The 25381-nt window shown below is 47.3% G+C and overlaps 1 protein-coding gene across 9 annotated transcripts in view; it reads right to left on the bottom strand.

Annotated features, from left to right (window-relative positions):
* Positions 1–25381, bottom strand: part of LOC141998693 (uncharacterized) — a 71137-nt gene that overhangs the window by 19764 nt on the left and 25992 nt on the right. For 2 of the 9 annotated variants that reach the window (XR_012641890.1, XR_012641891.1), the window contains exons 1-3: positions 5879–6076; positions 4898–4986; positions 1505–1607 (exon numbers count right to left, since the gene is read on the bottom strand). The exons of 2 other annotated variants lie outside the window; for them this stretch is intronic. Coding sequence is in view for 5 of the 7 variants with exons in the window: in XM_074971634.1 (XP_074827735.1) it covers positions 15997–17211 (1215 nt within the window). In the remaining 2 variants the exon portion in view is untranslated. Of the gene's footprint in view, positions 1–1504; positions 1608–4897; positions 4987–5878; positions 6077–14464; positions 17270–18246; positions 18538–18837; positions 18965–25381 lie in introns of those variants that run through there. 5 more of the 9 variants (XM_074971633.1, XM_074971637.1, XM_074971638.1 and 2 more) reach the window with 4 other exon arrangements.

Below are 25381 nucleotides of genomic sequence, written 5' to 3'. Positions count from 1 at the left end.
GAATTGCAGCTGTTTACATACAAGGAGGGCCATCTCTCCCTGGCAGCCACAGCCCTGGAGCTGGGGAAAGTCGCCTCTTTCTCAGGCCGCTGAAGCCCTGCATGTCCCAAATTCCCCCCACCTCCTCTTCTCAACCCACTGCCCCCTCCCACCTACTCCCTATTCCCCCCAAGGCCGCCACCTCACCTTACATGCGCATCTTCTCCAGGGTCCAGGCACTTAATTAGTGGAGCCACATCTGCACGGCTCCACTAATTAGGTGGGTGACCCTTCGTTCTCTTGTGTGAGGCCGTCCAGGTGCACACCTTAGAGGGAACTATCCGTGGACCACCTGAATGGAGCTCGTGGACCACAGTTCGATAACCTCTGATCTAGACCATCCCTGACAGGTGTTAGGAGATTTTTAAGAGTAGGTTAGACCACGATGGAGAGTCCACAACCTCCCTAGGCAATTTATTCCAGTGGTTAACTACCCTGAAAGTTAAAAATTTTTTCCTAATGTTGAACCTAAACTACCCTTGCTGCAATTTAAGCCCATTGCTTCTTGTCCTATCCTCAGGAGGTTAGAGAGAACAATTTTTCTCCCTCCTCCTTGTAACAACCTTTTATGTACTTGAAAACTGTTATGTCCCCTCTCAGTCTTCTCGTCACCAGACTAAACAACCCTCCCCCCCACTTTTTTTTTTTTTTTAAATCTTCCCTCACCCTCATAGGTCATGCTTTCTTGACCTTTAATAATTTTTGTTGCTTTTCTCTGGTCATTCTCCAATTTGTCCACATCTTTTCTGAAATGTGGTGCACAGAGCTGAGCACAATACTCCAGCTGAGGCCTAATCAGCACAGAGTAGAGCAGAAGAATTCTTGTGTCTTGCTTACAACATTCCTGCTAATACATCACAGAATGATGTTTGCTTTATTTATTTTTGCAGCAGTTACACTGTTGACTCCTTTAGCTTGTGATCCACTATGACCCCCAGATCCCTTTCCACAGTAGTCCTTCCTTGACAGTCATTTCCCATTTTGTATGTGTGTGACTGACTGTTCCTTCCTAAATGGAGTACTCTGCATTTGTCCTTACTGAATTGCATCCCATTTACTTCAGACCGTTTCTCCAGTTTGTCCAGATCATTTTGAATTTTAATCTTATCCTCCAAAGCACTTGCAACCCCTCCCAGTTTGGTATTGTCCGCAAACTTTATAAGTGTCCTCTACATGCCATTATCTAAATCATTGATGAAGTTGCTGAACGGAACCAGATCCAGAACTGATCCCTGCGGGACCCCCTCAATATGCCCTTCCAGCTTGACCATGAACCACTGATAGCTACTCTCTGAACAGCTTTCCAACCAGTTGCGCACCCATCTTATCGTAGCTCCATCAAGGTTGTATTTCCCTAGTTCCTTTATGAGAAGGTCATTCGAGACCGTATAAAAAGTCTTACTACAGTCAAAATATAACACATCAATGGCAGATGGCTTCTCCATCTGTTTAACCAATTCCTCACCTGTGTGGCTGTTTCTCTGGATCTCCCTTTCCTCAGAGTCCTGGAGATCTTGGACCCATGTCTCTTCCCTGGGAGATCACAACAAGTTTGGGAATGGAAAATCCTGCTCCAGACAAAGAAAACACGTGAGACCAAGATTTTACACTTATTCTAAGACACAGTTGTTTCCAGATGTACTAGCTGGGTGGGTGTGACATACCTGGGTACAATCCAGACTAATGAGCAGCTGTGTCACCCCTGCCCTGTAACCTTGGGTGCCTTACAATGCCTTGCTGCAGTAGCACCCACCAGGGCCACACACAAACAGCCTACCAGCATGCAAATCACACCATGAGAGAGAGAGTGTGTAACTGCAAACTGCCAGGCACACTTGGTTACACTCGGACTCTCACCAGCCTTACACCATACACAACAAATGGGGAAAAGGGGAGGCTGATAGCAATTAATATGTTAGAAGCTAGGAATTGTATATAATTAATAAGGGAAGCAAAAGTACATAGGGAGAACTCTATGATCAGAATAGTTAAGGACAATAAGGAGTTTTTAAAGCTTACAAGGAAGAAAAGCAATCCTATCAATGTTATTAGTCCATTGCTATATGGAAATAGCTGTCAATACTAATACAGAAAAGGCCGAAGTATTCAATAAATATTTTTGTTCCATATTTGGGAAAAAGCTGATGATATATTCATATCATCTGATGATAAAATACTGTCCACTCTAACAATAACTTAAAAGAGAATGCTAAACAGCAGCTATTAAAGTTAGACGTTTTAAAATCAGCGCATCTGATTTGATTTAAAAAAAAAATAAAAAGCTTGGAGCAGTAGAGAAGTTCCAAAGGGCTGGAAGGAAACTAATGTTGTGCCAATATTTTAAAAGGGTAAATGGGGTGACCTGGGTAATTATAGACCTGTCAGCCTGACATCAGTCCTAGGAAAAATAATGGAACAGCTGATGTGGGAATTGATTTCTACAGAATTAGAGGAGGGTAATATAATTAATGTCCATCAACATGGATTTATGGAAAATAGATCTTGTCAAACTTAGGATATTTTTTGATGATTACGAGTTTCATTGATCAAGGTAACCAGGAGCTTTCCTTTGGGGGGAGGGATAGCTCAGTGGTTTGAGCATTGGCCTGCTAAACCCAGGATTGTGAGTTCAATGCTTGAGGGGACCATTTAGGGGTCTGGGGCAAAAATTGGGGATTGGTCCTGCTTTGAGCAGGGGGTTGGACTAGATGACCTCCTGAGGTCCCTTCCAACCCTAACCTTCTATGTTAATGTTATATACTTGACTTCTGCAAGTCATTCAACTTGATACCACATGACATTTTGATTAAGAAACTAGAATGATACAAAATCAACATGGCACATTAAATAGATTAAAAACTGGCTAACTGTGTATAATGTCTCTTTAAACAAAAGCTAACTCTCGTAACAAGTGTTTTCTGTCTGATATGTGCCAGGCAAGGATTTGTGAACTTGCTAGAAATTAATAAATACATAGTTAAAAAAATAAACTGGCTAATTGATAAGTCTCAAAATGTAATTGTAAACAGAGAATCACCAGAGAACGGGTGTGTTTCTAGTGGAATCCCACAGGGGCTAGTTCTTGGCCCTATGCTATTTAACACTTTTATCAATGACCGGGAAGAAAACAAAATCATTATTGATAAAGTTTGCAGACGACACAAAGATTGGATGAGTGGTAAATAACAAAGAGGACTGGTCATTTTACAGAGACTTGGATCACTTGGTAAACTGGATGTCGGCCAACAAGATGTGTTTCTCCACAGCCACATATAAACTCCCACATCTAGGAACAAAGCAGGCAGTATTTGCAAAATGGGATACTCTTTCAGAGTCTCTGCTTCCCAGGATGAAGATCTGAGGCTCAAGGTAGATAATCAACTGAACGTGAGTTCCCAGTGTGACGCTGTACCTGCTCAAATAAATTGGTTAGTCTCTAAGGTGCCACAAGTACTCCTTTTCTTTTTGCTGTACCTGAAGCTGTACATTAGCCCTTTTAATGTATAAACAGGGGAAACTTGAGTAGGAATAGATAGGTTATATTACCTCTCTGTGTGTTACTGGTGCAACTGCTACCTGACTACCATGTCCCGTTCTGGTATCCACAGTTCAAGAATGAGGCTGAAAAATTGGAAGGGGCTCAAAGAACCACAAGAATGATTAAAGGATTGGAAAACCTGCCTTTTAGTGATAGACACAAGGAGCTCAATCCATTTATCTTATCAAACAAATGATTAAGTGGTGATGTGATCCCCATCTACAAGTACTCATATGGGGAACAGAAGTTTGATAATGGGCTCTTCAATCTAGCAGACAAAAGTACAAGAAGATACAGTGCCTGGAAGCTGAAGCAATAGAAATTCAGACTAGAAATTAGGCAAACTTTCTACCAGAGAGCATAATTAAACATTGGGGAAAACTTACGGAAAACTTACGGGAAAAAAAGGTTGCGGATTCTCCAATACTGGAAATTTTAAAATCAAGATCAGATGCTTTTCTAAAAGATCCACTCTATTTCAATCAGGAATTAATACAGGGAAGTCCTATGGCCTGCATTATACAGAAGGTCTGAGTAGATGATCACAATGGTCCATTATGGCCTCAGAACTTATGAATCTCTGCCTGTCTCCTGACTTTCTGGAGTGACGCTTGGCTTTGGAGTTCTGCGGGTTGGTAGTAGGTCTTTGATAAACCCCTGAACATGTGGCTGTTTCCTCATAGTGGGTAATTTCTAACTCTTCTTGCTGGGCCTTTCCCATATCTTCCAGCTCCACGTCAAAGAGAATGTAGTGTCCCTATAAATAGTTGTTAGCCTTCACCATGTTCTAGTTTTAGAAAGCTCTGAAACCCTGTCAGAACAGCAGTGAATGTAGTTAGGCTTTGGATAGCTGAACTAGTTAAATAAGTATGGTTATTTGGAACTCAACAGTGCCTGGGGTTTCTACAAGTTTCTCTTTGTTGTGTAAAGAGCAAAAGACACAACAATTGGTTATGCAGATGGGATCGGAACCCAGAGATAGAGTGGAATAGGCAATGACTCTGGAGACCCAGTGGAAGTGAAACAAAAAGGAAATCACAGCCTGCGATCACTGGGACTGCCAGTAAACTGCTCATTTACTGGGGAGAGAGGGGGGAGAAAAAAGGGTTAATATGTCTGGATGTTTGGAGGAAATGGACTTGTTTGTTCGCTCAATAGAGGACTGGCCCTCATCTATCAAGGAACTAGAACAGTACCTAATCACTAACTGCCCAAGGAGGAAAAGTTGGTGGTTTTATTAAGTGTAATGGAGGGGCACACAGAGTTCTCGGGGGTAAGAGGGAAATCAGGGACACTGGTAGGGACCCGATAATCACTTACCTGTGCCTGTTACACTGCAGCCATTTCCCTTCACTATCCCCAGGGACAGTGGGAAAATCTGGAGTGAAACCTGGATGTTACTTTCCAGCCTATCAGGGTGAAAAGGGCAGAGGGAAAGATTCAGAAGGGGGCTTTAGACAATTTGACACACTGGTTCACCCCCCTCCCCTTCCCTGCAAACAGATGTTCTGCATTCTGCCACACTGCAAAAACGCTGGGGCATTTTTCTAAACCCATCAACACATAATTAAACCCTCCCAGAACCAAATACTAGAAAAGAACAAAATCAAAACAGCTGCATTGGTGTTCCCCCTGAGATTGTCACCCAGGGCAGTAGCAGGGACCAGGTAGAGGTAGGAACTGACTTTTCCGGCCTCTGTTCCTTATCTTGTGCAATGAGAAGTGAATCTAAAGTCAACAGACCTGGGCAGGTTTAGGAGCCTGTAACTTCTCTCCCCACTTGCTTCTCCTTTCCCACACTTTTTCTCCCCCCCTTTCACTCCCCTTCCCCCCTCCGGACAGGAGATCTGGTTGCTGTTTTGTTGCGGCCATGTCTACTCTGCAGAACTGATGCGTACATAGACCTTTAGTGTGGAGGCAGCAGGAGTGTTTCTTCCGGTGCAGGAACCCCACTTCTCTCGATAGCCGTGCCAACAGAAACACTTTGTCGGCACAGCTGTGTCGACCCTGGAGGTTTTCTCGGCATGGCTATGTTAGTCCGGGGTGTGGAAGAAACCACACAACTTTGTCACTGTAACCTTTAAGCTGGCTCGGCTGGCTGCAGGCGCTCAGGGGAGCAGAGCCTGGGGGATCGGGGGGGGTAGAGCCTGGGGGAGGTCAAGAGGGGCAGGGGCAGCAGCAGCAGCTCCGGGAGTCGCAGACCTCCGCCCCCCTGGAGCAGAGCTGGGGCGAGGAGGGGCCGTTGGTGCAGAGTCACTTTCCTGCCCGGCCCCAGCCCTTCCCCCGGGTCTCTCCCCTCACCTGCAGGCTCCGGCTCAGGGGCTGGTGTTGGCAGAGGCCGGGGCTGCCCCAGGAGCTGGTTCCAGCCCCCGGAGAAAGTCCCCCGGCTGGCCCCGAAGAGCGCTAGGGAAGGGCTCTCCCCGCACACACCCCGCTGGGGCGCAGCAGCTCAGCCCGGGCTCCCGGCTCGTTATGGAGGCGGCAGCAGCGTCGCCTGCGCTGCCTGACCCAGGAAGCTCAAATTGCAGATATCCTGGATTCCTTGGCAGCCCGAGTTAAAGGGCCAGCGCAGCCCGCCCGTCCCCAGCCCCCGCACCACCCAGAGCCCTCTGGTGGCAGGAGCTGATGAATCCTGCCCCCCCTCCTGCGCTCTGCCCTAGGGCTGAAAGCGTGGCCCAGGAGGGATCCAGCCAGAATCTTTTTCCCAACCCTGGGAACGTGTCCTACAGAGCAGCATCCCCTGCTGCCCGCCAGGGCTGTGTCTCATCTCAGGGGGTCTCTTTGATGGGGGGACTCTCTCGAGCGATGGGCTCTCTGGTCCCCAGAGCATCTCCCCAGATTCCCACTCAGACCGAGCAGCGCCGCTAGGAGAAGGGAGGTGAACACTCCCTCACCAGCCGCCTTGCAAAGGGCACCCAGACGGACAGGCACACCTTCAGCAGGAGCTGGGGGACAGGTGGTAAATGATTAAAAAAAAAAAAAAAAAACAGTATGGCACAAAACAAATGGATTGAAAACTGGCTAGCTGAGAGGTCTCAGAATTGTATAGTGAGGAACCATCACTGAGCCGGTGTGTTTCTGGTGGCATCCTGCAGGGATCAGTTCTTGGCCGTACCCTACTTCACGTTTTCACCAGCGAGCTGGAAGAAAACCAAAAAGTATCACCCATAAAGTTTGCAAATTGCAAAGAAGGGGGGCAGTAAATATCAAAGAGGACAGGTTGCTGACAGAGAGCGTCTAGGTGGCTTGGTGAGCTGGGTGCAAGCAAACAATTTATGGTTTAATATGGCCAAATGCAGAGTTATGAATCTAGAACCAAAGAAGGTAGGCCACACTTGCAGGATGGGGCGCTGTCTCGTGGGAAGCAGGAACTCTCTGAAAAAAGACTTGTGGGACATGGTGGACAATCAGCTGAACCTGAGCTCCCAGGGCAATGCTGTGGCCAAAAGAGCTAATGCGATCCTTGGATGTATAAACGGGAATATCCAATAGGAATAGGGAGGTTGTGTTACCTCTGTATTTGGCAGTGGTGCAACCGCTGCTGGCCTATTGTGTTGATAAACTGGAGAATGTTCAGAGAAGAGCTGTGAGAATGATTAAAGGACTGGAAAACAAGCTGTACAGTGATGGAGTGAGCTCCTGGGGTCTATTTTTGCTTTGCAAAGGGAAGGTTAAGGGGTGTCTTGATCACAGTCTATAGGTACCTACATGGAGAACAGAAATGTGATACAGGGGGGCTCTTCATGTTGCCAGACAAAGATGTAACAAGATCTAATGGCTGGAAGGTGAAGCCAAATGCAGACAAGAAACAAGGGGCAATTGTTTAACAGTGAGGGTTATTAGCCAGGGGGGAAATTTACTAATTTTTCAATCAAGACTGGCTGTTTTTGAAACCATATGCTCTAGTTCAAGCAGGAATTAATCCGAGGAAGTTCTATGGCTTGTTATAGAGGAGGTGGGACTAGGTAATCACAATTGTCCCTCCTGGCCATGTTATCAATGAATCTATGTAAAGCTTCCCCATAGAGACCAGCCCTCAACCTATATCAGTTGAGAGTAGAATTGCCAGGTGTCCGGTTTTCAAAGGGAATCTGCTGCATCCCGTCAGCACATCTGACCAGACACTAAAACTCCGGTTTGGCTGCAGTAACTGGCCTCTACTATTGGGGGGCAGAACGAGCAGCAGCTGTGGCTGGAGCCCCATGGAGGAGCTGCTCAGCTGCTGATGCCTGACAGAGAGCCGTGGCTGGCTTCCGGATGGGGCTGCAAGAAGTAGATGCCACCGCCCGGGGGAGAATCCTATTCACCACCTCCCTTCTGCCCCACCTTGCCCTGATTGCCCCAGCCCTGGCTCCTGGGACTCGCCCCTCCCCACCCCTGGCCCCTTGCTCCAGGGACCCGCCCCCACGTGTCCTAGCTCCTTGCTTTGGGGACCAACCCCCCAGCTCTGCTGTGCCCCAGTTGGGCAGGTGGGCAGGCTCCACATCAGCTCCTCCCAGCCTGACTCTGCAGGCAGCAGGTGAGTCCTGGGAGACGGGGGAATGAGGGGGGAATAAAGGAGGGAAGGAGAGTGAAGAGTGAGCGACAGAGGGTGGGGGGCGAGGGGGAGGCCTCAGGGGAAGGAGCTGGGCAGGGCAAGGGTGTTCAGTTTTCAGCAATTAGAAAATTGGCAACCCTAATGGTAACACTGAAGGTGAGGACCAGGAGCAGCAGGGGAGACCTGAGATCTAAAAGCACCGTGTGTTGCTATTTCTTCCTCTCCCTTCTAACCCTTGTTCATTTTCAATCATTCCCCTTTTCTTCTATTTTCCTCCTTTTGTTACTTTCACTCTGTTTTTGCCCCCTTCACACAGCCACATTTTCTGTCTCTCACACTCACCACAGTCTCTGAGTCCACACAGCCCTTGGGGCTCTCATCTGTCCCTGGGCCTCCTCTCTGCCCATTGGGTCTCTCAGACCCACCCCACTGGGACTCTGATCCACCCTCTCTGAGCTTTCAGTCCCCTCCTGGGACTCTAAGGATCATCATACCCCTGACAGAGCTCTGGGAGACAGACTTTGCACACACACAAAAATGATTAGGAATTTATTTGTATAGAACAAAACAGATTCATGTAAAAATTTCAATGAGACATAAAAGACTCACCCAAAACCTGAATTTCATGAAATATGAGTCCCTGCCCCACCCCACTGTCCAGAAACAAGAAAATCCCTCCCAGGGCAATTATTTCAGGAATAATCCCAGCGTGTCACAATCTCCGATGAGTCCCTGCCTGAAAACAGGGATAAGGGATTCCAGCTACTGTCCTTCCCTTCCATTCAGTAATACACTCCCCCTGACAGAAAGAGCTGGGAAGGCACCAGAGAACATCAAATACTAATAATCATGGATTACATCAGAAAGGCTGAGGTGTGTAATGCCATTTTTTTGCTTTAGTATTCACTTTTGTGACCACATAGTTAACATAATTAATATTAACAGCAAGGGAGGAGTGCAAGCCAAAATAGGGAAAGAACAAGTTAAAGAATAGTTAGATAATAGTATTCAAATGGGGCTGTCCTGATGAAATTTACTCTAAGGTACTTTAAGGAACTAGCTGAAGCAGTCTCTGAATCATTAGTGAGTATCTTTGAGAACTTGTGGTGGGTGGGTGAGGTCCCAGAACACCGGAGTAAGGCAAACGTAGCTATCATTAAAAAGGGAAACAGAGGACTGGGGGAACTATAAACCAGTTACACTAACTTCATTAACTGGAAAGATACTGGAACAAATTATTAAACAATCAATTTGTAAGCACCTACTGGATAATAGGATAAGAAATAGCCAACATGGATTTGTCAAAAATTTCAAAAAGGCTTTGACAAGGTCCCTCACCAACGGCTCTTAAGCAAAGAAAGCTGCCACAGGATAAGAGGGAAGATCCTCTCGTGGATCAGTAACTGGTTAAAAAATAGGAAACAAAGAGTAGGAATAAATGGTCAGTTTTCAGAATGGAGAGAGGTTAAGTAGTGGTGTCCCCCAGGGGTCTGTACTGGGACCAGCACTGTTCCACCCATTCATAAATGATCTGGAAAAAGGGGTAAACAGTGAGGTGGTAAAATTTGCAGATGATAAAAAAACTACTCAAGATAATTAAGTCCACAGCAGACTGCAAAGAGTAACAAAGGGATCTCACAAAACTGGGTGACTGGGGAACAAAATGGCAGATGAAATTCAATGTTGATAAATGCAAAATAATGCACATTGGAATACATAATCCCAACCATTGGAGTCTGTTTTTGAAGTTTTGAATAGACTCCAACGAGAGACTGCTGAATTGGAATGAATCTGCAAACTTGATACAATTAACTTAGGTTTGAATAAAGACTGGGAGTGGACGTGTCATTACACAAAATAAAACTATTTCCCCATGTTTATTTCCCCCCACCCCCACTGTTCCTCACATGTTCTTGTCAACTGCTGGAAATGGCCCACCTTGATTATCACTACAAAAGGTTCCCCCCCCCCGCCCCCGCTCTCCTGCTGGTAATAGCTCATCTTACCTGATCACTCTTGTTACAGTGTGTATGGTAACACCCACTGTTTCATGTTCTCTGTGTATATAAAATCTCCCCACTGTATTTTCCACTGCATGTATCCAGTGAAGTGAGCTGTAGCTCACAAAAGCTTATGCTCAAATAAATTTGTTAGTCTCTAAGGTGCCACAAGTACTCCTTTTCTTCTTTCAATGTGCAGTGGCAGTCAAAAAAGCAAACAATGTTGGGAATCATAAGGAAAGGGATAGATAATAAGACAGAAAATATCATATTGCCTCTATATAAATCCATGGTACGCCCACATCTTGAATACTGTGTGCAAATCTGGTAACTCCATCTCAAAAACGATATATTGGTATTGGAAAAGGTACGAAAAAGAGCAACAAAAATGATTAGGGTATGGAACGGCGTCCGTGTGAGGAAAAATTAATAAGGCTGGACTTTTCAGCTTGGAAAAGAGACAACTAAGGGGGGACAGGATAGAGGTCTATAAAATCACAACTGGTGTGGAGAATGTAAATAAGGAAGTGTTTACTCCTTCTCCCAACACAAGAACTAGGGGATCACCAAATGAAATTAATAGGCAGCAGGTTTAAAACAAACAAAAGACCTATTTCTTCACACAACGCACTGTCAACCTGTGGAACTCCTTGCCAGAGGATGTTGTGAAGGCCAAGACTATAACAGGGTTCAAAAAACAACTAGATAAGTTAATGATGGATAGGTCCATCAATAGCTATTAGCCAGGATGTGCAGGGGTGCAAAACCATGCTCTGAAGTGTCCCTAGCCTCTGTTGCCAGAAGCTGGCAATAAGCAACAGGGGATGGATCACTGGATGATCACCTGTTCTGTCCATTCCCTCTGAAGCATCTGGCACTGGACACTGTCGGAAGACAGGATACTGGGCTAGATGGACCATTGGTCTGACCCAGTATGACTGTTCTTAAATTATACCAAACCAATCTAATTTCCTCTTTGACAGAGTTACCAGTCTAGTAGCTAGGGGGAAAGCAGTAGATGTGATACATCTTGTACTCCTGACGCAGGGGCGGGCAAACTTTTTTGGCCTGAGGGCCGCATCAGTTTTCTGAAATTGTATGGTGGGCCAGTTAGGGGCGGCTGTGCCTCCCCAAACAGCCAGGCGTGGCCCGCCCCCATCCAACCACCCCTTCTCCCTGACCACCCCCAGACTTCCCGCCCCCATTCAACCCCCCTGTTCCCTGCCTTCTCACTGCCCTGACCCCTATCCACACCCCCGCCCCCTGACCACCCTCCCCGAACTCCTCTGCCCTCTATCCAACCCCCCTGCTCCCTGCCCCCTTACCGCTCCGCCTGGAGCACCGGTGGCCGGCGGCGCAGCTGCACCAGGACAGGCAGCTGCGCCGCCCAGCTGGAGCCAGCCACACACTGCACAGCACAGAGCACTGGGTTAGGCCAGGCTCTGCAGCTGCGCTTCCCCAGGAGCTTGCAGCCCCGCCGCCCAGAGCATTGCGCCGGCAGGGCAGTGAGCTGAGGCTGCATGGGAGGGGGAACAGCAGGGGAGGGGCCGGGGGCTAACCTCCCAGGCCAGGAGCTCAGGGGTCGGGCAGGAGGGCCCTGTGGGCCGGAAGTGGATCACGGGCCGTAATTTGCGTGCCTCTGTCCTGATGGAATTCTGCGCACCTGTGTAGGTGCAGAATTCTTATGGTTCACAGTTTTCTGTGCTCCCCACTCAGAAAAATGCAGAAGAAATATGTGGGGGACACGCACCTCTTCCCTGGCAGCGCAGGCAGAGCATCTGTCCCAGCATGCCTAGAGTAGCCGTCAGAGATGCAAATCACTGCGGGGGAGGGAGGCTGGGCATGCATGCCTGCGGGGGGGACATTCGTTACCGTCAAGGGGCAGGGCTGGGCGCACGTGAGCAAACAAGCGGGAGAGACTCTGGCCTTGGCTACATTTGCGAGTTACAGCACAATAAAGCCACCCAGAGCGCTCTAACTCACTCCCCATCCACACTGGCAAGGCACGTAGAGTGCTCTGAAGCCCTGGCTAGAACGCTGCTGGTACTCCACCTCCCCAAGAGGGATAAGGTTTGCTGCGTATTGGGTGAGACGCTACAGCGTCAGTATGAACGAGGAGTTACAGCGCTCTGATTGCCCTCCGGAAAGGTCCCATTAACTGAAGTGGCTTCTCTTGTCTTTGTTGTGAACTCCGGCAGGAATGCGGAGGTGGCCCTTTCAAAGCTCCGTTTCGGAGTGCTGGCTGCTTATCATCTCCGAGAAAAAAACAAACAGCTAATGTTTGCTTTGAGAGAGAGAGAGAGAGAGGCGGGGGGAGGGGTCTGTACTTACAAGATAGCATGCCGATGCACTCTCAGCACCCCAAAAACCCACTCTCTCTCCCCCCACATACACACAACACACTCCACCCTACCCCCACCCCATTTGAAAAACACATTGCAGCCACTTGAACGCTGGGATAGCTGCCCATAATGCACAGCTCCCAATGCAGCTGCAAGTGCTGCAGATGTGGCCCCGTCAGTGCGCTTTCAGCTGTCAGTGTGGACACACTGGAGCGCTTTCCCTACTATGCTGTACGAAGGCTGGTTTAACCCAAAGTGCTCAACATCTGCAAGTGGAGCCAAGCCCTCTGTCCCTCTTCCTTTCTCCTGCAGAGTGCCCGGCGTGGAGGGGTAGCACTTTTTGTTAGGCAGGAGGCAGGCTCTGTCCCCTGAGGCAGAAATGTAGCAGCCTGCCTGCCTATGTTCCTTCACTGCAATGAAGCAAGCAGCTGTTTTGCCAGGTTTGGAAATGCAATCAGCCAGTGCTATCCCTTAAATTGCCTGGAGGCTCATTTTATAGAAGATCCCAGGGATTGGATTGAAACAAAATTCAGTCAGTTTTTATTTGAGAGGGGATAAGGTGTGGAAGAAGAAGAGTGTTCTTTCTGTGCAAAACTGTTTCAACGTTTGAAACAAAACACTGTTCTTGATGGGGAAAAACAACATTGTTAATGGTGCTATTGATAGTTGATCTCATTTTCTGAGGCAGAAATGTAGCAGCCTGCCTGCATAGTAATGTGGTTAATGTTTCTATTGTTAGTTAACTGTTCCCATTCTCAGTCAATTACCCCAGGAGCAAAAAACCTATAAACATTTTAAGGCTCCTTTACATTGTCAGAGTGATGTAAAGGAGGCTTATTATAAAGGACAGTAAGGAAATCCTCAGCTAGGAAGATCTATGTGCTTTCTCACTTTTTTCCTGTGCCAAAGTGACACAATGGGGTTAGATTATAGCTCAGGATTTATTTTACTTACCCATTTTTTTAAAAAAAGACTTTGACGGCAAATAAAACATTTATCAAGCAGTTAATAAAATGTCAGGACAATCAGAACCAAGCACTTCCCAAAGTACCCAGCCAGGTCCAGATGAAGTTACCAAATGACAAACGGATATTCATTCTTTTGCACGGCATGGACAGCCTTCACATCATGCATCAAAACTGCTACACCAGCTTCTCGTGCTTGAGAATTCCCTACAAAATTGTATGTGGATGGGGACAAATTATTTTGCATATCCTGCAATGTTGTTCTCAATCATGACTGACTGTCTGTTATTGTGGATCTTTTGCATTAAAAAAATGCATTATTTTGACAAATAAAATATGCAGAATTTTAAAATATTGTGTGCAGAATTTTTTTTTTTGGCGCAGAATTCCCCCAGGAGTAATCTTGATTTTAGTAAGGCTTATGACACAGTCCCACATGACATTCTCATAAGCAAACTAGGAAAATGTAATTTCATCTAGACCACTATACGATGGGTGCAAAACTCTTTGAAAGGCCATACTCAGAGAGTAGTTATCAATGGTTCATACTCAAATATGAGGAACATATCTAGTGGGGTCCCTCAGGTCAGTCCAGCATCTGGTACCATTCAATATTTTCATTAATGACTGGGATAACAGAATGGAGAATATGCTTGTAAAATTTGTGAATGACACCTAGATGGGAGGGATTTCTAGCACTTTCGAGGACAGGATTAGATTTCAAAATGACCTTGACAAATTGGAGAATTGGTCTGAAATAAAGTCAGTAAAGACAAATGCAAAATATTACACTTAGAAAGGAAAAAAAATCAACTGCTTTCCAATAAGGCAGAGGTCCTGAAACTGTGGGGTGCGGAGGAACATTTGGGGGGGTGCGGCGGAGTCCAGGCCAGCCCCCTTTGGGGGTGGGAGGGAACGCCACCCAGCTCTGCTTCACTCCCAGCTCTGCTCTGGTGCTGCCCCCAGCTGTGGTCCCACGCCCCTGCACCACCCCCAGCCTCGGCCCCTGACCATGGCCCAGTCGTGGCTCCACACCTGGCCCTGGACTAGGCCCCCTTACTCCTGTCCATGCTCCCCCCCTCCCCACGGGAGCCACAGCCCCACTCCTGAACCTGGCTCCCAGGGGGAGCAGGGGGGCATGAACAGGGGTAAGGGAGGTCAATACTCTGAAAAATTTGGGGTCCACTGCTATTAGCATAGTTAAGCTCTGGAACAGACTTCCAAGGGAGGCTGTGGAATCCCCATCATTGGAGGTTTTTAAGAACAAGTTGGACAAACACCTGTCAGGGATGGTATAGAATCATAGAATATCAGGGTTGGAAGGGACCTCAGGAGGTCATCTAGTCCAACCCCCTACTCAAAGCAGGAACGATCCCCGACTAAATCATCCCAGCTAGGGCTTTGTCAAGCCTGACCTTAAAAAACTTCTAGGGAAGGAGATTCCACCACCTCCCTAGGTAACGCATTCCAGTGTTTCACCACCCTCCTAGTGAAAAAGTTTTTCCTAATATCCAACCTAAACCTCCCCCACTGCAACTTGAGACCATTACTCCTTGTTCTGTCATCTGCTACCACTGAGAACAGTCTAGAGCCATCCTCTTTGGAACCCCCTTTCAGGTAGTTGAAAGCAGCTATCAAATCCCCCCTCATTCTTCTCTTCTGAAGACTAAAGCATAGGTTTACTTGGTCCTGCCTCGGTGTAGGACACTGGACTAGATGACTTCTCAAGGTTCCTTCCAACCTTGTATTTCTGTGATTCTATAATCCTGTGAATACAGTACACAGTAATAATAATAACAGTGAAACTCGGCCTCTCCTATACTTGCATTCTCCTGAACCATTTCATACACAATAATTAGTGGCCCATCACAACTCTCCAGGGAGTTGGACAACTATTATCTCCATTGTAGGGATGGGAGAAATGGACACAGAGACAGGAGGGGCAGTGACTGGCACTAGCTCACACCCAGGAATCTTAACTCTCATTTCCCCCACCCTCCCCTCTAACCACTAAACCACACTCCCAAAAGGGCATCCCTCAGAGTTCCCACCTCTCTGGGGAATCTCCACCATTAATTCCCCAATCTCCAGCCGCCCCTACCATCCATGACTTCAGAGATGTCCAGTACACTGAGCAGTGCTCTGACATCCTGTTAGTTCAAATCAGCAGCTCTTCCTTCCTTGTAACTACAGCCCGAGAGGGCCCCTTGCTGCTTCTCTGAATAACATTCCCCTGTCCCTACACAGAGATGCCCTAGGAGCTACACAGACAACTCAGACAAGAACTGCAATGGGGCATTTTTACCTCTCCTCTAAATTGGAAAATATGTGTGTAACCCACAGAAATGTCTCTCTACCAATCCCATCACCTGCTCACCCCAGACCCTGAAATCACCCAGCTCCTCAGTCCCCAGCGTTCTGTTCTTTTCTGCCCCTGCCAACTATCCCCCACTGAAACCCAAACCCTTCATCCACTTGCTGCCCCTGCACAGACTGTCTATCAATGAAGCACATTTACACTTTGCTTCAGGAGAGCACAGACCCATTGTCCCATAGTGAGAGCTCCTGCCACTTGCTAGCCCGTGTGGAGTTTCTGGTGGGACATTAGAGAGACCTTCGCCTTGTAGCTTTTTCCACAGACATAACATTTATAGTTTCTCTGTGTTGTGTGCGCTCTCTGATGTGAAATAAGTTCTGACCTTTGCTTGAAGCTTTTTCGACAGAGAGAACATTTATATGGTGTCTTTCCAGTGTGGGTTTTCTGATGTCTAATGAGGTCAGAGCTCCTAGAGAAGTTTTTCCCACACTCAAGGCAGTTAAAGGATCTCTCTGGCCTGTGCATTTTTTGGTGTGAAATAACGTGAGCCTTCCGACTGAACCCCTTCCCACACTCAGGGCAGTAATAGGGTTTTTCTCCCGTGTGGATTCTCTGATGATTCATAAGGTCGGAGCTCTGCTTGAAGCTTTTCCCACACTCGAGGCATTTATAGGGTCTCTCTCCGGTATGAATCCTCTGATGTCTAATAACAGCTGAGCTGTCACTAAAGTTTTTTCCACAGTCAGGGCACCTATAGGGTATCTTTCCAGTGTGCATTCTCTGATGTCTAATGAGGTGTGAGTGCCGAGTGAAACTTTTCCCGCACTCAAGGCAATTATAGGGTTTCTCTCCTGTGTGGATTCTCTGATGTTTGTTTAGGTTTGAGCGTTCACTGAAGCCTTTCCCACATTCAAGGCAGTTATAAGGTCTCTCTCCTGTGTGGATTTTCTGGTGTGAAATAAGGGTTGAGCTCCGCTTGAAGCTTTTCCCGCAGTCGGGGCATTTATAGGGTTTCTCTTCTGTGTGCACTCTCTGATGCACAACAAGGGTGGAGCTCCGAGTGAAGGATTTCCCACACTCTGAGCAGTTATAGGGTCTCTCTCCTGTGTGGACTCTCCGATGAACAATCAAGGATGAGATGTTACTGAAGATTTTCCCGCATTCAGGACAGCTATAGGATCTCTCTCCTGTGTGGATTTTCTGATGCACAATGAGATGTGATCTCCGATCAAAGCTTCTCCTGCACTCAGCACATTCATACAGTTTCCGTTTAGTGCAGATTCCTGGCTGGATCATGTCTTCAGAAAGGTCCTTCAAACCTCCCCCTTGGTGAGTGGGTTTATCCAATCTCTCCCCAGGGGAGTTTTCCTGCTGCCCCTCTGGCCTGTGCTGATTTTCACAGGCTTCTCCCTGCTCAGGAGTCCAGGAAACTTCCCCTTCAGATCTTCCCGATAGTGTTCTCTGTGCTTCCATTTGCTCAGACCTCCCTGCTGAGGATTCACCTCCTTGTTCTCACTCACCATCCCATCACCTGATGTGACAGAGAGACAATCCAGACATGAGTCATTCCCTGCACTGGAGGAAAGGGAATCTCAGAAAGTGGAAGAGGAAAGGGAGAAACAAATTAAAATACCTGTTGGGAAGATTGAAAAATCAGTTGTATCCTTCCCAAAACCTTTCCCTAGCAGAGAGGTGGGGGACCAGTCCTGCCCCCACAGCCCATCCGAACAGTCAAAGGGAGGGAGCTACTCCCAGGTGTCAGCCAGGGTGGTGGGGAATTCATGAGCAACATCTGCCATATGTATACAACACCTACCTGGGACAATCCTGGGTGAGATAAGGCAGAACTGGAGGAGCTCACAGAGTTTTTGCTCCCCAGTAATTCCTGCATCAAGCCCATACATTCCTGGGGAGCTACAGTAAATCTTTTAGAAAGACTCAATTTCTGCTTTAAACACTTCCAGTGACAAGAGAAACCAATCCACACCATTTTGGATTGAATTTCACAGGCTTTTTCTTCCCAGGGGGAAAAAAACAAACAAAGCCTTTTTTAAAAGCTATTTTGAAGTCCTAGGAGTTGTTTAACAGAGATTTTTTTTTTTTTAAAAGAAGGCTTTTTCAAAACAAAATATTTCCTCCAACTCTGAATAACAATACCATTCCCCCCCGGCTCCCTCCATGCAGGTAGAGCTCTTGGTAAGTATGAGTATCAAAATCAGTTAGTACAAAGTAAAATGTCATAATCATGACTTGTTCATACTGCTCTATATACCATACACTGAAATGTAAGTACAGTATTTATATTCCAATTGATTTATTTTATAATTCTATGGTAACAATGAGAAAATCAGCAATTGTTCAGTATCAATGTGCTGTGACACTTTTGTACGATTTTGTATGATTTTGTAAGTGAGTAGCTTTTAAGTGAGGTGAAACTTGGGGGCTATGCAAGACAAATCAGACTCCTGAAAAGGGTACAGTAGTCTGGAAAAGTTGAGAGCTACTGACCTGGAGTCTCCGGTTCAGGAGCCAGTGTGGGTAGAGCCCAGGGCTGCCCCAGGCGCTGGCTCCAGCCACTGGAGAAAGTCCCTCCTGCCTGGGCATAGAGGGGGCTTTAAGGAAGGTTCCCCCCACACAGACCCCACTAGGGGAGCAGCAGCTGCTCAATCCAGGCTTCCAGCTCACAATGGAGACAGCAGCAGCTTCTTCTCACACTGACCACCCAAATGCAGGAGCGGCACAATCTCTGAGCCTCTGTGACAATAATTATTATGTATTGCAGTGCGGAAGTGCCAAAGAGCCTTTAATTCTCCCTACTTCCTGCCTCACCCCTGCCAGCACCGGATACAACAGCCGCTCTCAGCAACCCCTTCCTATGTCCCTGAATATCAACTCAGGCAGCCTGCAGCCCTCCCTGGGACCGGCTGTAACCTGAGCTTAGAATGTCTGTCTGCAGAGAAAGGGGTGGGGGAGGGAATTGGGGGTGTGAAATAGACTAAAGTTTGTCTCTCTCTCCAGCAGAGACCTGGAACAGAGCTCTGTGTGGCTCCAGAGCTTGTTTCTCACACCAAAAGAAGTTGGTCCAATAAAAGATATTACCTTACCCATCTTGTCTCTCCAAACTCCAGTATAAGCCCCTTCTGAAATTACCCTACTTGCCCTGCCAGGATGCTCATCCGCATTTTGCTCCTCATGGAGCCATCCTCTGTGGGCAAAAAGGGAAATTGGCTGCTTTGTTGTTACTGAGCGGGCTGGATGGATCTGAACATGCTTAGTAACATCTGCTGAAGCCTCTGCCCTTACTCGCAATCAGAATCTGCTATACACAGTTTTAAATGAGGGGAGAGAGGGGGCAAATTGGTGGGGAGGGATGGGCAGATTTTGTTTTTACAGGGCTCAAAATGTATCCAGAGATGGGTCAAACTGGTGGAGGGAGGGGAAGAGGAGGGGCAGATAGGCGGAATCGGGGTTCAGAAAGGGGGGAATGCAGCACCAGACAGGGGCGGAGGGGATAAAAAAAAGTTACCATAGGTGGGGTGAGCCATCTGCCGTGCTTATCAAAATAGGGTGTGGGTAGCAGAGGGGCTTATGCTCTTCACTGGAGAGTCCATCTCAGCACCCTTTCCCCAGGGCTATGGCGTTAAAGCTGCAGTGTGGCTCAATGCCCAGTTACAGCAGCTCGTCTCTATCTGAAATGATTCACTGAGCTGCCAAAAGAAATGTGATTTCGTTGCCACCATCTTAGGTAGGGTTACCAGATAGCAATTGTGAAAAAACAGGACGGGGGTGCGGGGTAATAGGCACCTGTATAAGAAAAAGTCCCTAAAACTGGGACATCTGGTCACCCTAATCTTAGGATTTGCCTACACTGGAAAATTTTACCAGTTACATAGGTGCAGTTTTACCAGTACATTTCCCATGTGGACATTGTTATTTCAGTCTAAGAGTGGCTTCTTTTCAGTTTAGCTTAAACCCTTTACCAAACGATATAAGCTAAACCACAAAAAATTGTAAAAAGCCACTCTTATACCAGAATAACAATGTCCACACAGGGAGTTACACTAGTATAACCTTCCAGTGTAGACAAGTCTTAAGTGCTTTTTCTTGTCACCACTTGTTTGTGGAACTTACTTCCCAAATATTCACGAAGGGCACTATGCTATCTTCTTGGAAATGGCTCCTAAAGGAAAAATTCTACTGTAGTTTTACCAAACATAGATACATGGGTTGGGTTAAACCTGTCAAACTGTCTGGCCTGTACCCTTCATTTAAGATAGCTGTGAGAAATGGCTGGGCAGCCTCACCTAAGCCAAAGGGATATGGCAAGCCAGTCCAGAAGTTAGCACTATGTGGACAGAGGGCTACACTGGGTTTGACCAGAGGTAACAGAAGCAGCAGACAGAGCACAGAAAGAAATAGCCTGATGAAGCAGCCACAACTCAACCCTGGAAAAAGCCTGGACAGAGAGCTTTTGGGGTGCTGTCTGAAGTGCTCTCCCTGAGCAAGGATGCTGTCCCCTGTTGTTTGATTCCTTCTGTGTTCCGGGAAACAGCACTTTGTACATTTGTAAATAAACAAAATTGCATCAAAGGTACCAGACCCCATCTTCAATTTCTCCTTCCGACTGGGGAAAAAAACCCACAGTGGTCTGAACTTTGAGTAGATGTTCAGGTCAAAATTGGTAATGCTAATAAACCCACTTCACCAAGCAAATCAGGTTGTATTGACATGAACAGAGAAACATCTGGATTCTCATGCAAGGGGAAAGTGGGTCACTGAGAAGTTTTAACCCTTCCCCCTTCTTGCTTCCCCATGTGGGAGAAGGAATCAGTCCAGGTGTTTTCCCTCCAAACCAAGGATTTCCTGACATTTAAAGGAGGAGGTTGGAAGTAGGAATAAAATCTAAGGAGCTTTTTCTATGAATATTTACTAATTAGAGCAAAGGAAGTTGAAAATATTTTTGAACAATCAGAGAAAAATGAGCAAATTCTGGGAAGAATTTATATCAATATTTAATAAATAACTAGAGCATGTTGATTTCCCACAGCCCTGCCATCAACATGGGCAGCAGGGGCCCTGGCTGATGCGGCTTTAACACAGCACAGAAGGGGAATGGAGCTGGAAGGGTCCATAGCTGTTGGAGAGGGGGCAGCAGAATGGGCGGGGCAAGTGAATGGCAGCCAGTGGTTGTGGGGAGCTGGGTTGGGCTGTGGCCAGGGGTGGGCAGCAGCAGCTGGGATAACCTGGGTCTGGGCAGTCTCCTTCAGAGACCTTATTCTTCCCTTCTCCTCCTGGGCTACCCTGAGTGCTGCATAGGGTGGCATTTTGTAAACATTTAAAAACTCAATTCCCCACCTCCCCTTCAGGAATATGAAAACAATCACACCCACCCCGGGGATTCTGCAAAAAGACTCCTCAACCTGTAGTTAATTGATACAACTTCCCGGACCCCCAGCTAGTCCTTCCATTACTTTGGGAATTGCTGCACTAGGGACCCAGGAAGCATGGAGCAGCCCTGGAGTGAGGGGGACCCCTCATTCTTCCTCATCCTGACTTGTCTGGGGCAATAAGATGGCCAACTGCCCCATTAGCAGCCATACAAACACCATTATTCCTAATCGGGAAGGCCCAAACTTTATTATGAACCACAAAGCAGGTCACTTTAATCAGAAAAATATCAGTTTCATCGATGCAAAGAGGAACAATTTGATTCCTTAATGTGAGGGAAAGTAGATTATTGAGTGGTTTAATTCTGTATCTGGGGTAAGGACTCAGGGAAACTGTTTCCCTCCAAAACCAGGAGAAGTTGCTGCCATTCCAAAGGGTGAATAATCCCCCAAATCTGTGAAGATTTTATCGCAGTATTTCAGAATTAGGTGGAAATTGGGAAAATCTGAGGCAATTTTATACTAATAACCGAAATCTACAGGGAAGGGGCAAAATCAAAGGAGATTTTAAATCTAATTCCGTAATTAGATGGGGAATACAGAAATTTTGAATGGATTTTATATCGATATTAGATCATTAGAGAGAAAAAGAGCGAAGGTGTTGTTGGGTTTTTTTGGGGGGTGGGAGCTTACATAATTTCCGAGAAGGAAAGGCAAATGTCTCAGGGCAATTGTTTCCCTCCAAACCAGGGATCCAGGATCCTCGCTCCACCTTGTCACCTACTCTCCTCCTCTGCCTTTTATATCCCTATCTGCACAGAAAAAAGAACAAGGAGTACTTGTGGCACATTAGAGACTAACAAATTTATTTGAGCATAAACTTTCGTGGGCTAAAACCCACTTCATCGGATGCATGCGATGGAAAATACAGTAGGAAGATATATATATATATATATACACAAACAGAGAACATGAAAAAATGGGTGTTGCCATACCCACTATAACAAGAGTGATCAGTTAAGGTGAGCTATTATCAGCAGGAGAAAAAAAATCTTTTGTAGCGATAATCAGGATGGCCCATTTACAACAGTTGACAAGAAGGTATGAGTAATAGTAGGGGGAAAAATAAGCATGGGGAAATAGTTTTACTTTGTGTAATGACACATCCACTCCCAGTCTTTATTCAAGCCTAATTTAATGGTGTCCAGTTTGCAAATTAATTCCAATTCAGCAGTTTCTCGTTGGAGTCTGTTTTTGAAGTTTTTTTGTTGTAGTATTGTGACTTTTAGGTCTGTAATCGAGTGAACAGGGAGATTGAAGTGTTCTCTGACTGGTTTTTCAATGTTATAATTCTTGATTTCTGATTTGTGTCCATTTATTCTTTTATGTAGAGACTGTCCAGTTTGGCCAATGTACATGGCAGAGGGGTATTGCTGGCACATGATGGCGTATATCATATTGGTAGATGTGCAGGTGAATGAGCCTCTGATAGTGTGGCTGATGTGATTAGGTCCTATGATGGTGTCCCCTGAATAGATATGTGGTCAGAGTTGGCAACGGGCTTTGTTGCAAGGATAGGTTCCTGGGTTAGTGTTTTTGTTGTGTGGTGTGTGGTTGATGGTGAGTATTTGCTTCAGGTTGGGGAGCTGTCTGTAAGCAAGGACTGGCCTGTCTCCCAAGATCTCCCAAGACAGGCCAGTCCTTGCTTACAGACATTACAGAGGGGAAAAAATTACAGAGGGGAAGAGATCCAAGAAGTGGGAAGGGACGATCCTGGGGAGGAGCAGAGTGGGCAGAGGGGAGGGATCCAGGAGCAGAGAAGTCTGGAACCAGGGAAGGGAGAGAGGTATGGGCCCTGCTTGCATTCTCAGTCTTGTTCTGGGGGTGTCATTAAATGAATCGTGGTTCTCAAAACCCTTAGAGCATGGCTGGGCACTGCAGTGTAGACAGGACTGACCCAGGTCTCAGGAGCTGCACCGCCCCAGGGGGTGTCTGCAGAACCCTGCACTACTTGAGGGAAGGGGAACGTGGATCAGAACCATATTCTACTGCAAACCCCATTCAGGTGTTAGCCGGGCCAGGGTTGTTCTGTCCAGAGACCAGATGCCATAGCGGGTGGTTTGATGGTGTAGGCAGGCCCATAGAAGGGGGAGAGTGGGGAAAACAGATCCTGTCCATGATGGTGAAACAGCATTGCCAACCCCAAATGTTCAACAGTCATGAGTCAGGCTCACCAAAAACCATGAGATTGCCTTTAAAATCATGAGATTATGTAAGAATAACAGCTTTGGGGTTTGTTTTATTTGCCTTCTGCTTTTTAAGCCTTTAGGGTGACCTGGGGGTCACATTTTGAAGATTTTTCCACAGCCATGAGGGCTAGAAACTTACTTTTTCTTTAAGAATGAAAGCTGAAATCATCACATCTCCACTTGACTCCAGGAGCTTGGGCTTTAAGGAAAACATTATCATGAGACTCGTGACAAAATCATGAGTGTTTGTAACATTGGGGAAGGAGCAGTGGCCAGCAAAGGGGGCAGCCAACTAACAGAGAGAAAGAGAGAGAATGGGACAGAGATAAGGGAGTTACAACGGGATGATGTAACGTAGAAATGCCAGGGCCAAGATGTTAGCAACTCCTCCATTCCTTCCACCACAGATTTGATTTCTCTGTATCAGGAGACATGGTGGATGCTGGGGGTGACATGGCTTTTGCTGGCAGACGGGGCCCCTCTGCCCCAGTTATTTCTCCTGCCCTACCATCTCAGGCCCCCTCACTGCACAGAGTTCCCACTTCAGTTTTTCCCTGCACTATTACCCTATGTTGTTTAAAGTGGGTGGAAAGTGAGGAACATAGGTTTTGCATTACAAACATTTCAGATCCGATTCTTTCTAAAATGAGTGGGGATGACAGTCAGAGAAATGCTCCCACCCAGCTGGGGCTGAACAGAGAGAGCTGTGAGCAGGGGGACCTATGGCTCCAGGGAAGGCCCTGGTCTGATTCAGCCACAGCCCAGAGCACTGCTGAGATGGGAGGATGTGTCCATACACAGGGAATCGGGGTGGGAGGGGGGAGGTGTTGGTTAATGTAAGGGCTGAAGTTGCTGCCCCTGATTGGACAATGTTTCTCTGGGAAGAAGCTGGCAACTGGCTTCCCCTCCCCCAATTCACTACAGCCCATCAGCATGTGCTTCAGGCCCATTTAGGGTAACTATGTCCTGATTTTATAGGGACAGTCCCGATATTTGGGGCTTTATCTTATATAGGCACCTATTACCCTACCCCCCCACCCCCATCCCGACTTTTCACACTTGCTGTTTGGTCACCCTAGGCCCATGGAACTGAATTCACACCCCTGTTACACACAGTGACCAGTGTGACAGAGACCTTTATCTACCCCTGACTGGGTCCTACTCAGCATTACGTGGGGGGGGGGGGGGAACAGAAGTGGGGTGGGGATTGCAGGATTCCCAGGTCCCCTCCGGGCCATTAACTGCATTATCAGAATCCCACAGAAAAGGCAAGCCCAGGAGCCCAGTGAATGTGATGGGGCCAGTGAGTGAGGGGAACATCCTGGCATTTCCTACCCTGGCAGACTCTCTGCCCATGGAGGGGAGTGAAACGGCCACAGGGGGCAGCACGGAGGCAGGAGTGAGAGCGCCAGGGCCCTGCTGGATGGGCTGCTCTGAGCTGCAGACTCAGCCTCGTGAGGGGAGTTGGTCCCAGCGCGACGGAGGGAGGGGTGGGGAGAGCTGGGAAAGTGGATTTGGTAGCTGGGGCAGGGGAAGGGAAGTGAGAGCCCAGCCCCAGGGCTGTGTGAGCAGTGGGCCCAGGCTGGGTGAATGGGACCTGCTCAAGGAAAGGAGCCCAGGAAGCTTTTTATCCCTTGCCCCTCATATGCGCTCGACCCTGGCCACACAAACACACACCTTCTCACCTCTGCCTGGACCCTGCTCCCCCGGCCTCCATCCACCTTCCCGCCCCTCCTCAAACCTTCTTCTCCAGGGAACGCTCAGCCCCTCCCTCTATGCCCGGGAACATTTAAACATGTGCAGAGTGTGAGCTCCCCAGGCAGGAGCCATGCCCATGGGTCTTCTGTGATGTGCCTGGCACTGACAGATACTAATGAATAATCACAATAATCCCACCAGCAGCACAAAGGGGTCTGCAAGCTCCCAGCGCAGTCTCCTCGTTGGTCTGTGCAGTGCTCTCTGCACGTGGTAGGAACCGCAGGACTAGTAGTGATTCCCAAGCAGAGC

The sequence above is a fragment of the Natator depressus genome, chromosome 14, assembly GCF_965152275.1.
Source record: "Natator depressus isolate rNatDep1 chromosome 14, rNatDep2.hap1, whole genome shotgun sequence".
NCBI classification, from domain to species: Eukaryota; Metazoa; Chordata; order Testudines; family Cheloniidae; genus Natator; species Natator depressus.
This window is presented reverse-complemented; position numbering and strand designations above follow the sequence as displayed.